The sequence below is a fragment of the Bombina bombina genome, chromosome 5 (genome assembly GCF_027579735.1).
Source record: "Bombina bombina isolate aBomBom1 chromosome 5, aBomBom1.pri, whole genome shotgun sequence".
NCBI lineage: Eukaryota > Metazoa > Chordata > Amphibia > Anura > Bombinatoridae > Bombina > Bombina bombina.
In genome coordinates this window covers 1,022,535,400-1,022,549,886 of record NC_069503.1, presented here as the reverse complement: position 1 = coordinate 1,022,549,886, position 14,487 = coordinate 1,022,535,400, and the positions used below count along the sequence as shown (strand labels likewise).

Sequence of the window (14,487 nt, the reverse complement as noted above, 5' to 3'; positions counted from 1 at the left end):
GTGGACCGGACACACCTATGTTGGAGAAATATAATTTATGCTTACCTGATAAATTCATTTCTCCTGTAGTGTAGTCAGTCCACGGGTCATCCATTACTTATGGGATTATATCTCCTCCCTAACAGGAAGTGCAAGAGGATCACCCAAGCAGAGCTGCTACATAGCTCCTCCCCTCTACGTCATATCCAGTCATTCGACCGAAACCAAACGAGAAAGGAGAAACTATAGGGTGCAGTGGTGACTGGAGTTTAATTAAAATTTAGACCTGCCGTAAAAAACAGGGCGGGCCGTGGACTGACTACACTACAGGAGAAATGAATTTATCAGGTAAGCATAAATTATATTTTCTCCTGTTAAGTGTAGTCAGTCCACGGGTCATCCATTACTTATGGGATACCAATACCAAAGCTAAAAGTACACGGATGACGGGAGGGACAGGCAGGATCTTTACACGGAAGGAACCACTGCCTGTAGAACCTTTCTCCCAAAAACAGCCTCCGAAGAAGCAAAAGTGTCAAATTTGTAAAATTTTGAAAAAGTGTGAAGTGAAGACCAAGTTGCAGCCTTGCAAATCTGTTCAACAGAGGCCTCATTCTTAAAGGCCAAAGTGGAAGCCACAGCTCTAGTAGAATGAGCTGTAATCCTTTCAGGAGGCTGCTGTCCAGCAGTCTCATAGGCTAAACGTATTATGCTACGAAGCCAAAAAGAGAGAGAGGTAGCCGAAGCTTTTTGACCTCTCCTCTGTCCAGAATAAACGACAAACAGGGAAGAATTTTGACGAAAATCTTTAGTTGCCTGCAAATAAAATTTCAGGGCACGGACGACGTCCAGATTGTGCAGAAGTCGTTCCTTCTTTGAAGAAGGGTTAGGGCACAATGATGGAACAACAATCTCTTGATTGATATTCTTGTTAGTGACTACCTTAGGTAAGAACCCAGGTTTAGTACGCAGAACTACCTTGTCTGAATGAAAAATCAGATAAGGAGAATCACAATGTAAGGCCGATAACTCAGAGACTCTACGAGCCGAGGAAATAGCCATTAAAAACAGAACTTTCCAAGATAACAGCTTGATGTCAATGGAATGAAGGGGTTCAAACGGAACACCTTGCAGAACGTTAAGAACTAAGTTTAAGCTCCACGGCGCAGCAACAGTCTTAAACACAGGCTTAATCCTAGCCAAAGCCTGACAAAAAGCCTGAACGTCTGGAACTTCTGCCAGACGTTTGTGTAAAAGGATAGACAGAGCTGAAATCTGTCCCTTTAACGAACTAGCAGATAAACCCTTTTCTAAACCTTCTTGTAGAAAAGACAATATCTTAGGAATCCTAACCTTACTCCATGAGTAACTCTTGGATTCGCACCAATATAAGTATTTACGCCATATTTTATGGTAAATTTTCCTGGTAACAGGTTTCCTAGCCTGTATTAAGGTATCAATCACTGACTCCGAGAATCCCCGCTTTGATAGAATCAAGCGTTCAATCTCCATGCAGTCAGCCTCAGAGAAATTAGATTTGGATGTTTGAAAGGACCCTGAATCAGAAGGTCCTGTCTCAGAGGCAGAGACCATGGTAGACAGGACGACATGTCCACTAGATCTGCATACCAGGTCCTGCGTGGCCACGCAGGCGCTATTAGAATCACCGATGCTCTCTCCTGTTTGATCCTGGCAATCAATCGAGGAAGCATCGGGAAAGGTGGAAACACATAAGCCATGTTGAAGACCCAAGGTGCTGTCAGAGCATCTATCAGTACCGCTCCCGGGTCCCTGGACCTGGATCCGTAACAAGGAAGCTTGGCGTTCTGGCGAGACGCCATGAGATCCAGATCTGGTTTGCCCCTATGATGAAGCAGTTGGGCAAACACCTCCGGATGAAGTTCCCACTCCCCCGGATGAAAGGTCTGGCGACTTAGAAAATCCGCCTCCCAGTTCTCCACGCCTGGGATGTGGATCGCTGACAGGTGGCAAGAGTGAGACTCTGCCCAGCGAATTATCTTTGAGACTTCCATCATCACTAGGGAACTCCTTGTTCCTCCTTGATGGTTGATGTAAGCCACAGTCGTGATGTTGTCCGACTGAAATCTGATGAACCTCAGAGTTGCTAACTGAGGCCAAGCCAGAAGAGCATTGAAAATTGCTCTTAATTCCAGAATGTTTATTGGAAGGAGTCTCTCCTCCTGAGTCCATGATCCCTGAGCCTTCAGGGAATTCCAGACTGCGCCCCAACCTAGAAGACTGGCGTCTGTTGTTACAATCGTCCAATCTGGCCTGCGGAAGGGCATCCCCTTGGACAGATGTGGCCGGGAAAGCCACCATAGAAGAGAATCTCTGGTCTCTTGATCCAGATTTAGCAGAGGGGACAAATCTGAGTAATCCCCATTCCACTGACTTAGCATGCACAATTGCAGCGGTCTGAGATGCAGGCGCGCAAAAGGTACTATGTCCATTGCCGCTACCATTAAGCCGATTACCTCCATGCATTGAGCCACTGACGGGTGTTGAATGGAATGAAGGACACGGCAAGCATTTAGAAGTTTTGATAACCTGTCCTCCGTCAGGTAAATTTTCATTTCTACAGAATCTATAAGAGTCCCTAAGAAGGGAACTCTTGTGAGTGGCAATAGAGAACTCTTTTCTTCGTTCACCTTCCACCCATGCGACCTTAGAAATGCCAGAACTAACTCTGTATGAGACTTGGCAGTTTGGAAACTTGACGCTTGTATCAGAATGTCGTCTAGGTACGGACCGCCAGAAGAGAGCCCAGAACCTTTGTAAAGATTCTTGGAGCCGTAGCTAACCCGAAGGGAAGAGCTACAAACTGGAAATGCCTGTTTAGGAAGGCAAATCTTAGATACCGGTAATGATCCTTGTGAATCGGTATGTGAAGGTAGGCATCCTTTAAATCCACTGTGGTCATGTACTGACCCTCTTGGATCATGGGTAAGATGGATCGAATAGTTTCCATTTTGAACGATGGAACTCTTAGGAATTTGTTTAGGATCTTTAAGTCCAAGATTGGTCTGAAGGTTCCCTCTTTTTTGGGAACCACAAACAGATTTGAATAGAATCCTTGCCCGTGTTCCGACCGCGGAACTGGGTGGATCACTCCCATTAGTAAGAGGTCTTGTACACAGCGTAGAAACGCCTCTTTCTTTATCTGGTTTGCTGATAACCTTGAAAGATGAAATCTCCCTTGTGGAGGAGAAGCTTTGAAGTCCAGAAGATATCCCTGAGATATGATCTCCAACGCCCAGGGATCCTGGACATCTCTTGCCCAAGCCTGGGCGAAGAGAGAAAGTCTGCCCCCCACTAGATCCGTTTCCGGATCGGGGGCCCTCACTTCATGCTGTCTTAGGGGCAGCAGCAGGTTTTCTGGCCTGCTTGCCCTTGTTCCAGGACTGGTTAGGTTTCCAGCCCTGTCTGTAGCGAGCAACAGTTCCTTCCTGTCTTGGAGCGGAGGAAGTTGATGCTGCTCCTGCCTTGAAGTTACGAAAGGCACGAAAATTAGACTGTTTAGCCCTTGGTTTGGCCCTGTCTTGAGGCAGGGCATGGCCCTTACCTCCAGTAATGTCAGCGATAATTTCTTTCAAACCGGGCCCGAATAATGTCTGCCCTTTGAAAGGAATATTAAGCAATTTAGATTTAGAAGTCACATCAGCTGACCAGGATTTAAGCCACAGCGCTCTACGCGCTTGAATGGCGAATTCGGAGTTCTTAGCCGTAAGTTTGGTTAAGTGTACTACGGCATCAGAAATAAATGAATTAGCTAGCTTAAGGGCTTTAAGCTTGTTCATAATCTCATCCAATGGAGCTGTGCTAAGGGTCTCTTCCAGAGACTCAAACCAGAATGCCGCCGCAGCAGTGACAGGCGCAATGCATGCAAGGGGTTGTAATATAAAACCTTGCTGAACAAACATTTTCTTAAGGTAACCCTCTAACTTTTTATCCATTGGATCTGAAAAAGCACAGCTATCCTCCACCGGGATAGTGGTGCGCTTAGCCAGAGTAGAAACTGCTCCCTCCACCTTAGGGACCGTCTGCCATAGGTCCCGTGTGGTTGCGTCTATTGGAAACATTTTTCTAAATATAGGAGGGGGTGAAAAAGGCACACCGGGTCTATCCCACTCCTTGTTAACAATTTCTGTAAGCCTTTTAGGTATAGGAAAAACGTCAGTACACGCCGGTACCGCAAAATATTTATCCAGCCTACATACTTTCTCTGGAATTGCAACCGTGTTACAATCATTCAGAGCCGCTAATACCTCCCCTAGTAATACACGGAGGTTCTCAAGCTTAAATTTAAAATTTGAAATGTCTGAATCCAGTTTACTTGGATCAGATCCGTCACCCACAGAATGAAGCTCTCCGTCCTCATGTTCTGCAAATTGTGACGCAGTATCAGACATGGCTCCATTATTATCAGCGCACTCTGTTCTTACTCCAGAGTGATCGCGTTTACCTCTTAATTCTGGCAATTTAGATAGTACTTCAGTCATAACATTAGCCATGTCTTGCAAAGTGATTTGTATGGGCCGCCCTGATGTACTTGGCGCCACAATATCACGCACCTCCTGAGCGGGAGGCGAAGGTACCGACACGTGAGGAGAGTTAGTCGGCATAACTTCCCCCTCGTTGTCTGGTGATATTTTTTTCACATATAAAGTTTGACTTTTATTCAAAGTAACATCTATACATTGAGTGCACAAATTTCTATTGGGCTCCACATTGGCCTTTAAACATAGTGAACAAACAGCTTCATCTGTGTCAGACATGTTTAAACAGACTAGCAATAACACTAGCAAGCTTGGAAAAGAACTTTTAAATAAATTTACAAGCTATATAAAAAAACGCTACTGCGCCTTTAAGAAACATAAAAATGTGACACAGTTGAATTAACAATGAACCAAATATGTTAAAACAACCAAATTTTAACAGAAAATGTATAAAGTTAGCAGAGGATTGCACCCACAAGCAAAAGGATGATTACCCCTTAATACCCAAAACGGATAACAGTTGAAATAATAAACGTTTTTTATCACAGTCAAACAAACTGTCACAGGTCTGCTGTGACTGATTACCTCCCTCAAAACTAGTTTTGGAGACCCCTGGGCTCTGTAGAGACGTCCTGGATCATGGAGGAAGAAATAGGAAGACTGTGACTAAATTTTTACTGCGCAATAAAGCACTAAAATAGGCCCCTCCCACTCATATTACAACAGTGGGGAAGCTCAGTAAACTGTTTTTATTCAGAAACAAACGACAGCCATGTGGTAAAAATCATGCCCATAAAGTTTTATCACCAAGTACCTCAGAAAAAACGATTAACATGCCAGTAAACGTTTTAAAATTGAAAATTATGAAGTGTTATTAATAAGCCTGCTGCTAGTCGCTTTCACTGCAGTGCAGGCTCAAATATTACTTTAATATAGACAGTATTTTCTTAGTGAAATTCCATTCCCCAGAAATACCTCAGAGTATACATACATACATACATATCAGCCTGATACCAGTCGCTACTACTGCATTTAAGGCTGCACTTACATTACATCGGTATTAGCAGTATTTTCTCAGTCAATTCCATTCCTTAGAAAATAATTTACTGCACATACCTCCTTGCAGGTGGGCCCTGCATGCTATCCCCTGTTCTGAAGTTACCTCACTCCTCAGAATGGCCGAGAACAGCAAGTGGATCTTAGTTACGACCGCTAAGATCATAGACAAACTCAGGTAGATTCTTCTTCTAATGCTGCCTGAGAAGAAACAACACACTCCGGTGCCGTTTAAAATAACAAACTTTTGATTGAAGAAATAAAAACTAAGTTTAACACACCACAGTCCTCTCACACGTCCTATCTTTAGTTAGGTGCAAGAGAATGACTGGATATGACGTAGAGGGGAGGAGCTATGTAGCAGCTCTGCTTGGGTGATCCTCTTGCACTTCCTGTTAGGGAGGAGATATAATCCCATAAGTAATGGATGACCCGTGGACTGACTACACTTAACAGGAGAAAACCTGAATTCTTAGCCGTTAGCTTTGTTAAATGAAAAAACGGCGTCAGAAATAAATGAATTGGCTAACTTAAGAGCTTTAAGCCTGTCTAGGATATCATCCAACGGGGTCTCCACCTGTAGAGCCTCTTCAAGAGACTCGAACCAGAAAGCCGCTGCAGCAGTGACTGGGGCAATGCATGCAAGAGGCTGTAGAATAAAACCTTGTTGTATAAAGATTTTCTTAAGGAAACCCTCTAATTTTTTATCCATTGGATCTAGAAAAGCACAACTGTCCTCGACGGGGATAGTTGTACGCTTAGCTAGGGTAGAGACTGCTCCCTCCACCTTAGGGTCCGTCTGCCACGAGTCCCGTGTAGCGGCATTTATGGGAAACATCTTTTTATATGCAGGAGGCGGAGAGAACGGTACACCTGATCAATCCCATTCCTTCGCAATAATTTCTGAAAACCTCTTAGGGATTGGAAAAACCATCAGTGTAAACAGGCACTGCAAAGTATTTGTCCATTTTACACAATTTCTCTGGGACTACAATGGTGTCAGAGTCATCCAGAGTTGCTAAAACCTCCCTGAGCAACAAGCGGAGGTGTTCAAGCTTAAATTTAAATGCTGTCATTTCAGAGTCAGACTGAAGTAACGCCTTCCCTGAATCAGAAATGTCACCCACAGATAGAAGCTCTCCTGCTTCGGCTTCTGTACATTGTGAGGGTATATCAGACATAGCTACTAAAGCGTCAGAAAGCTCTGTATTTGTTCTAGCCCCAGAGCTGTCTCACTTTCCTTGTAACCCTTGCAGTTTGGACAATACCTCTGTGAGGGTATGATTCATAACTGCCGCCATGTCTTGTAAGGTAAACGCATTGGACGCGCCAGATGTACTTGGCGTTACTTGCGTGGGAGATATAGGTTCTGACACATTGGGAGAGGTTTAACCTCCCTTTTGTCAGTCTGAGAAACCTCTGTTGATAAATCTTTAAAACCCATAATATGGTCTTTATAACTTATAGAAAGGTCAGTACATTTGGTACACATTCTAAGAGGGGGTTCCACAATGGCTTCTAAACATAATGAACAAGGAGTTTCCTTTATGTCAGACATGTTTAACAGACTAGTAATGAGACCAGCAAGCTTGGAAAACACTTTAATAAACGTGAAAAAGCAATTAAACAAAAACAGTACTGTGCCTTTAAGAGAAAAAAACTACCACATAAACTGCAAAACAGTGTTAAAAAGTAGTAAACTACAACATGTTTACAGTGTGTATAAGGGACTAAAGCAGCATTGCACCCACTTAGGCCCCAAACCGGATTAGAAAAACGGTAAAACCGTTAAAAAACAGTCAAACACACTGCTCCTACCTGCCCTTAAACACGATTTCTGCAGGAAAAAAAACCTCTATAGTGGTCCTAGATGCCAGAGGACTCCTTTAGGAAAGCTGGATGTCTCAGTCTGAATATCAACAGCGCATAAAGTGCGTGAAAATAGGCCCCTCCCACCATGCACTCAATGTCAGTGGGCCTTAAAAAAGTACTCCTAGGAGTAATCTAACAAGCCATTTGGAAAACTAGGCCCCAAATAAAGATTTATCACCCTCAGAGAAAAAACGTTTTTTTCTGTAAGTTATGCAAACATTTTTACACTAAGTAATATGAGAGTTAACATGAATATTACCCTTATCTTGTAAGCATGATCCCAGTCGTATCAGGCTTACCTCAAATATACCAGGCACTTTCGGCATTTTCTAGACCTTATCTCTCTAGAAAAAAAAAAAAACTGAACATACCTCAAAGCAGGTAATCTGCAGGCCGTCCCCCCAACTGAAGTTTTCTTTCCATACTCTTCAGTTATGTGTGAGAACAGCAATGGACCTTAGTTACAAACCGCTAAGATCATCAACCTCCAGGCAGATTCTTCTTCCAATTTCTGCCTGAGAGTAAAACAGTACAACGCCGGTACCGTTTAAAAATAAACTCTTGATTGAAGGTAAAAACTACACTAAGTGACCACATATCTCTTGATACTTCCTTTCTTGTCGAGAGTTGCAAGAGAATGACTGGGGGTGGCAGTTAGGGGAGGAGCTATTTAGACAGCTCTGCTGTGGGTGTCCTCTTGCAACTTCCTGTTGGGAAGGAGAATATCCCACAAGTAATGGATGAACCCGTGGACTGGATGCACCTTTACAAGAGAAAAGAAATTGAAATAAATTTGATAATAGAAGCAAATAGGAAAGTTGTTTAAAATGTTATGTTCGTTCTGAATCTTGAAAGAAAAAAATTTGGGTTTTAGATTCCTCTAAAGCTTTGAGATAAGCTGCTAAAGGGACATGAAACCCCCCCAAAAAAGATTTTATGATACAGATAGAGCACACACTTTTAAACAACTTTCCCATTTACTTTTATTAAGAATTTACTTAATTCTCTTAGTATCCTTTATTGAATGAGCAGCAATGCACTACTGGGAGCTAGCTGAACACATCGGTAAACCAATGACAAGAGGCATATATGTGCTATCACCAATCAGCAGCCAGCTCCCGAGCCTACCTAGATACCCTTTGCAACAAAAGAAACCTAGAGAACAAAGCAAATTGGATAATAGTAGTAAATTGGAAAGTTGTTTAAAATTGTATGCTCTATCTGAATCATGAAAGACATTTTTGGGTTCCATGCCCCTTAAGGTAATAGCAGTTGCTTTCTGTACATTGTGAGGTCCTGAAAAATGTACCATTAAAGAATAAGAAAGTCTAAAACTTGTGTGTGGCTTCCACATAACATTTTAGTGCTCTCAGGACATCAAGGTGGGCATAAAGCGGGAACCACGGTTTCTTGGTTGATAGTATCTGCAGATACTACCTTTGTAAAAAAAAAATAGTGCTTTCAAAGGACTGCCATCCTGATGGAAAAAAAAATCATCAGAAGTTTAACCCCTTCGCTACTGTGAATTTCAGAGAAAAACGTTAGCAAAAATATAAAACCATTCTCTGGTATTTTGACATCACTCCATTTAAACAGAAATAGAGCTTTGATTTTTTTTATTTACCTATCAAAAGTATACATATTTTTAAGTAAATAACCCAAGGTATTGATCTAGGCCCATTTTGGTATATTTCATGCCACCATTTAACCACCAAATGCGATCATTAAAAAAATAAATAAAAAAAGATAAAAAACTTTGGGCTTCTCACTAAAATCATTTACCTACCACTTGTGCTGTCATAACACAAATGGATGACAACATGTCTCTGGGATCCTTTTTGTTCAGAAATAGCAGACATGCATGCTTTTTGGTAAATAGAAGGCAGCTGCACATCAAACTTCTCAAATTCAAGTAAGTGGACAAATAACTGGTCTAATTCTAATTAAGGTCTATACAAAGCTCTGGACATCAGGAATCTTGGTAATATTCTTGTAGTATAAAACCGATAAAGCAGAAAAAAAAATCATGATTCATTTCTTCCATGGTAGAGAGAGTCCATGATCCATTACTTTTAGGACTTACTCTTCTCTACCACTAGGAGGAGGCAAAGATTCCCTAACAGCTCAACCGAAGCCTTATTCTGACCTAGTAGAATGAGCAGTAATCCACTGTGGTGGAGGCTGATATGCCTCCAAATAAGCTTTCAAGTACCTCAAAAAATACATAAAAATGTCAACGTTCCTAAAATAAGCCCAAACTCTAAATAAAGTTGTGTGGTGTACCGGGAGAATCCCCACAGCACCAGCATACTAGGAGCAGGGGTCAAGAAGATTGGCATGCATGCCAACAATTCACCTGGGAGGCCTGTGACATCCTTCCTAACACTGGAAGAATGTTGTTTGCTGCCTGACTGTCTACCCCTCTGTCCTCTTTGTAGGCTCTCAGAAAAGCAAATAGGGTCTCAAATGGGTTAGAAAATCCCTTTATCTTGTAGATCAGCACTTCAATACTTCACTTCACTCAATGAGGCAAGAACTGAGGGATAATGAGAGTGGGAAAGTTCAAAGCTCTGGTATGTATGGGTGTTTTAACTCCTAGTGCACAGGGAGTGTAATCCCGCATGTGATGATCTTGTGGACTCTCCCCATATTATAAAAAAAAGTTTGCAATGACTGGTTGTGGTGGATTTAAATTATGTGTTTGTGATAACATAGTTAGAAATAAATGCCCACATTTTTAAGACATTTGTGGACTTCTTCCATGTACTCTCCTTTTCTCTTTGACATGAATAACATTTTTATTTTTGTTTATGCCTCTGAGTGCGGCCCGTTTTTCTACTTCTGTTACTGGTGGGCATCAACACAGCAGCCTTCTCCTTTCAAGAAGAGAGGCGGGCCTCTGTTCGTTTGTGATATACACACACATATACTCAAACACACATAATAATATTAAACAACATTAGTGTCAAATTCTTAAATATGACTAATTAATTATTAAAATTTTAAAAATGTAAACATTGAACAGCTTCTTACCGCTCATGTGGAACAGCAAACCAGTATTCAAGTTTATCTCTCTGAGCATACTGCTGCATTGATGCACTTGCTTGGGACACAAATGTTTTTCTCATTGGCTTTCCAACCCTTAGACACAAATACTTATGAGATCGATGTCTTCTTTTTTCTTTGGCAAAAGCTGAACATACACCTATCAGGAAACAATATACTCTAATTAAGACACTTTAACAAAACTGTTTGCTCACTGGATTTACAATGACTAAAAATCAATACAATCCAAAGTATTTTGTCAGCACTTTATGACCTATTGGTTACATTACAGCAATGCACCAAGATCCTCTCTAAACTAAGGTATGTTGCCCCATAATATGTATATAAGATACCCAGGCATGTTGATGAATGCTGAAACGGATGGCCCAGAGGCAGAACTGTTCTTCACCTTCTGCAAAGAGATTTTCTTTGTGAAAATTTTTCTGCAGGTCATTTTTAAATAAAATTCAATGTAAGAACATCTTACATTCAGAATTCACAGCTTTGCAGACTGAGAAAGGCTATGGGGCAGGGTTAAAAAAAATCCTGAGAGCCAGTCAACAATAAATGCACTGTTGCTTTGCAGTGCTGCTCTATATTTAATTGTTCTCTTCAAACAGACTGTTAAGGAAAACTTACACAGTGCAGCCAGAGCACAGTTCTATTTGAGGAGAACAGTCTAATGTGGAGCAGTGCTGCAAAGTAAAAGCACTATTAGTTCCTGCATGTGTCCTATTCTTTCTGCAGACATGATGCATTTTCTGTGATGACAGCATGTTCTGCCTTAGGGACGGATGATAAAGTCTAATTTAAAATGATCATGATTCAGATAGAGCATTATGATTTAAAACAACTTTCCAGTTTCCTACTATTATCAAATTTCCTTTATCCTCTTGATATCCTTTGTTGAAAAACATAATTTATGTAAGAACTTACCTGATAAATTCATTTCTTTCATATTAGCAAGAGTCCATGAGCTAGTGACGTATGGGATATACATTCCTACCAGGAGGGGCAAAGTTTCCCAAACCTTAAAATGCCTATAAATACACCCCTCACCACACCCACAATTCAGTTTAACGAATAGCCAAGAAGTGGGGTGATAAGAAAAAAGTGCGAAAGCATATAAAATAAGGAATTGGAATAATTGTGCTTTATACAAAAAAATCATAACCACCACAAAAAAGGGCGGGCCTCATGGACTCTTGCTAATATGAAAGAAATGAATTTATCAGGTAAGTTCTTACATAAATTATGTTTTCTTTCATGTAATTAGCAAGAGTCCATGAGCTAGTGACGTATGGGATAATGACTACCCAAGATGTGGATCTTTCCACACAAGAGTCACTAGAGAGGGAGGGATAAAATAAAGACAGCCAATTCCTGCTGAAAATAATCCACACCCAAAATAAAATTTAATGAAAAACATAAGCAGAAGATTCAAACTGAAACCGCTGCCTGAAGTACTTTTCTACCAAAAACTGCTTCAGAAGAAGAAAATACAACAAAATGGTAGAATTTGGTAAAAGTATGCAAAGAGGACCAAGTTGCCGCTTTGCAAATCTGATCAACCGAAGCTTCATTCCTAAACGCCCAGGAAGTAGAAACTGACCTAGTAGAATGAGCTGTAATCCTATGAGGCGGAGTCTTACCCGACTCAACATAGGCAAGATGAATTAAAGATTTCAACCAAGATGCCAAAGAAATGGCAGAAGTTTTCTGGCCTTTCTAAAACCGGAAAAGATAACAAATAAACTAGAAGTCTTTCGGAAAGACTTAGTAGCTTCAACATAATATTTCAAAGCTCTAATAACATCCAAAGAATGCAACGATTTCTCCTTAGAATTCTTAGGATTAGGACATAATGAAGGAACCACAATGTCTCTACTAATGTTGTTGGAATTCACAACTTAGGTAAAAATTCAAAAGAAGTTCGCAACACCGCCTTATCCTGATGAAAAATCAGAAAAGGAGACTCACAAGAAAGAGCAGATAATTCAGAAACTCTTCTGGCAGAAGAGATGGCCAAAAGGAACAAAACTTTCCAAGAAAGTAATTTAATATCCAATGAATGCATAGGTTCAAATGGAGGAGCTTGAAGAGCCCCCAGAACCAAATTCAAACTCCAAGGAGGAGAAATTGACTTAATGACAGGCTTTATACGAACCAAAGCTTGTACAAAACAATGAATATCAGGAAGAATAGCAATCTTTCTGTGAAAAAGAACAGAAAGAGCAGAGATTTGACCTTCAAGGAACTTGCGGACAAACCCTTATCTAAACCATCCTGAAGAAACTGTAATATTCTCGATATTCTAAAAGAATGCCAAGAAAAATGATGAGAAAGACAACAAGAAATATAAGTCTTCCAGACTCTATAATATATCTCTCTGGATACAGATTTACGAGCCTGTAACATAGTATTAATCACAGAGTCAGAGAAACCTCTTTGACCAAGAATCAAGCGTTCAATCTCCATACCTTTAAATTTAAGGATTTCAGATCCTGATGGAAAAAAGGACCTTGAGACAAAAGGTCTGGTCTTAACGGAAGAGTCCACGGTTGGCAAGAGGCCATCCGGACTAGATCCGCATACCAAAACCTGTGAGGCCATGCCGGAGCTACCAGCAGAACAAAAGAGCATTCCTTCAGAATCTTGGAGATTACTCTTGGAAGAAGAACTAGAGGCGGAAAGATATAGGCAGGATGATACTTCCAAGGAAGTGATAATGCATCCACTGCCTCCGCCTGAGGATCCCGGGATCTGGACAGATACCTGGGAAGTTTCTTGTTTAGATGAGAAGCCATCAGATCTATTTCTGGAAGTTCCCACATTTGAACAATCTGAAGAAATACCTCTGGGTGAAGAGACCATTCGCCCGGATGCAACGTTTGGCGACTGAGATAATCCGCTTTCCAATTGTCCATACCTGGGATATGAACCGCAGAGATTAGACAGGAGCTGGATTCCGCCCAAACCAAAATTCGAGATACTTCTTTCATAGCCAGAGGACTGTGAGTCCCTCCTTGATGATTGATGTATGCCACAGTTGTGACATTGTCTATCTGAAAACAAATGAACAACTCTCTCTTCAGAAGAGGCCAAGACTGAAGAGCTCTGAAAATTGCACGGAGTTCCAAAATATTGATCGGAAATCTCACCTCCTGAGATTCCCAAACCCCTTGTGCCGTCAGATACCCCCACACAGCTCCCCAACCTGTAAGACTTGCATCTGTTGAGATTATAGTCCAGGTCGGAAGAACAAAGAAGCCCCCTGAACTAAACGATGGTGATCTGTCCACCATGTCAGAGAGTGTCGTAAAATCGGTTTAAAGATATTAATTGAGATATCTTTGAGGAATCCCTGCACCATTGGTTCAGCATACAGAGCTGAAGAGGTCGCATGTGAAAACGAGCAAAGGAGATCGCATCTGATGCGGCAGTCCTAAGACCCAACATTTCCATGCATAAGGCTACCAAAGGGAATGATTGTGACTGAAGGTTTTGACAAGCTGATATCAATGTTAAACTTCTCTTGTCTGACAAGGACAGAGTCATAGACACTGAATTTATCTAGAAACCTAAAAAGGTTACCCTTGTCTGAGGAATCAATGAACTGATTGGTAAATTGATCCTCCAACCATGAACTTGAAGAAACAACACAAGTCGATTCGTATGAGATTCTTCGAAAATGAGAAGACTGAGCAAGTACCAAGATATCGTCCAAATAAGGAAATACCAAAACCCTATTCTCTGATTACAGAAAGAAGGGCACCGAGAACCTTTGAAAAAAATTCTTGGAACTGAGGCTAGGCCAAACGGTAGAGCCACAAAACTGGTAATGCTTGTCTAAAAAGAGAATCTCAGACACTAAAAGTGATCTGGATGAATCGGAATATGCAGATACACATCCTGTAAATCTATTGTAGACATATAATGCCCTTGCTAAACAAAAGGCAGGATAGTCCTACAGTAACCATCTTGAATGTTGGTATCCTAACATAACGATTCAATAATG

At 41.2% G+C, this 14,487-nt stretch overlaps 1 protein-coding gene across 2 annotated transcripts in view; it reads right to left on the bottom strand.

The window, feature by feature from the left end:
* Nucleotides 1-14,487, bottom strand: part of OXR1 (oxidation resistance 1) — a 420,839-nt gene that overhangs the window by 160,630 nt on the left and 245,722 nt on the right. For both annotated transcript variants that reach the window (XM_053715278.1, XM_053715279.1), the window contains exon 8: nt 10,458-10,629. In XM_053715278.1, the coding sequence (XP_053571253.1) occupies nt 10,458-10,629 (172 nt within the window). The remainder of the gene's footprint in view (nt 1-10,457; nt 10,630-14,487) is intronic.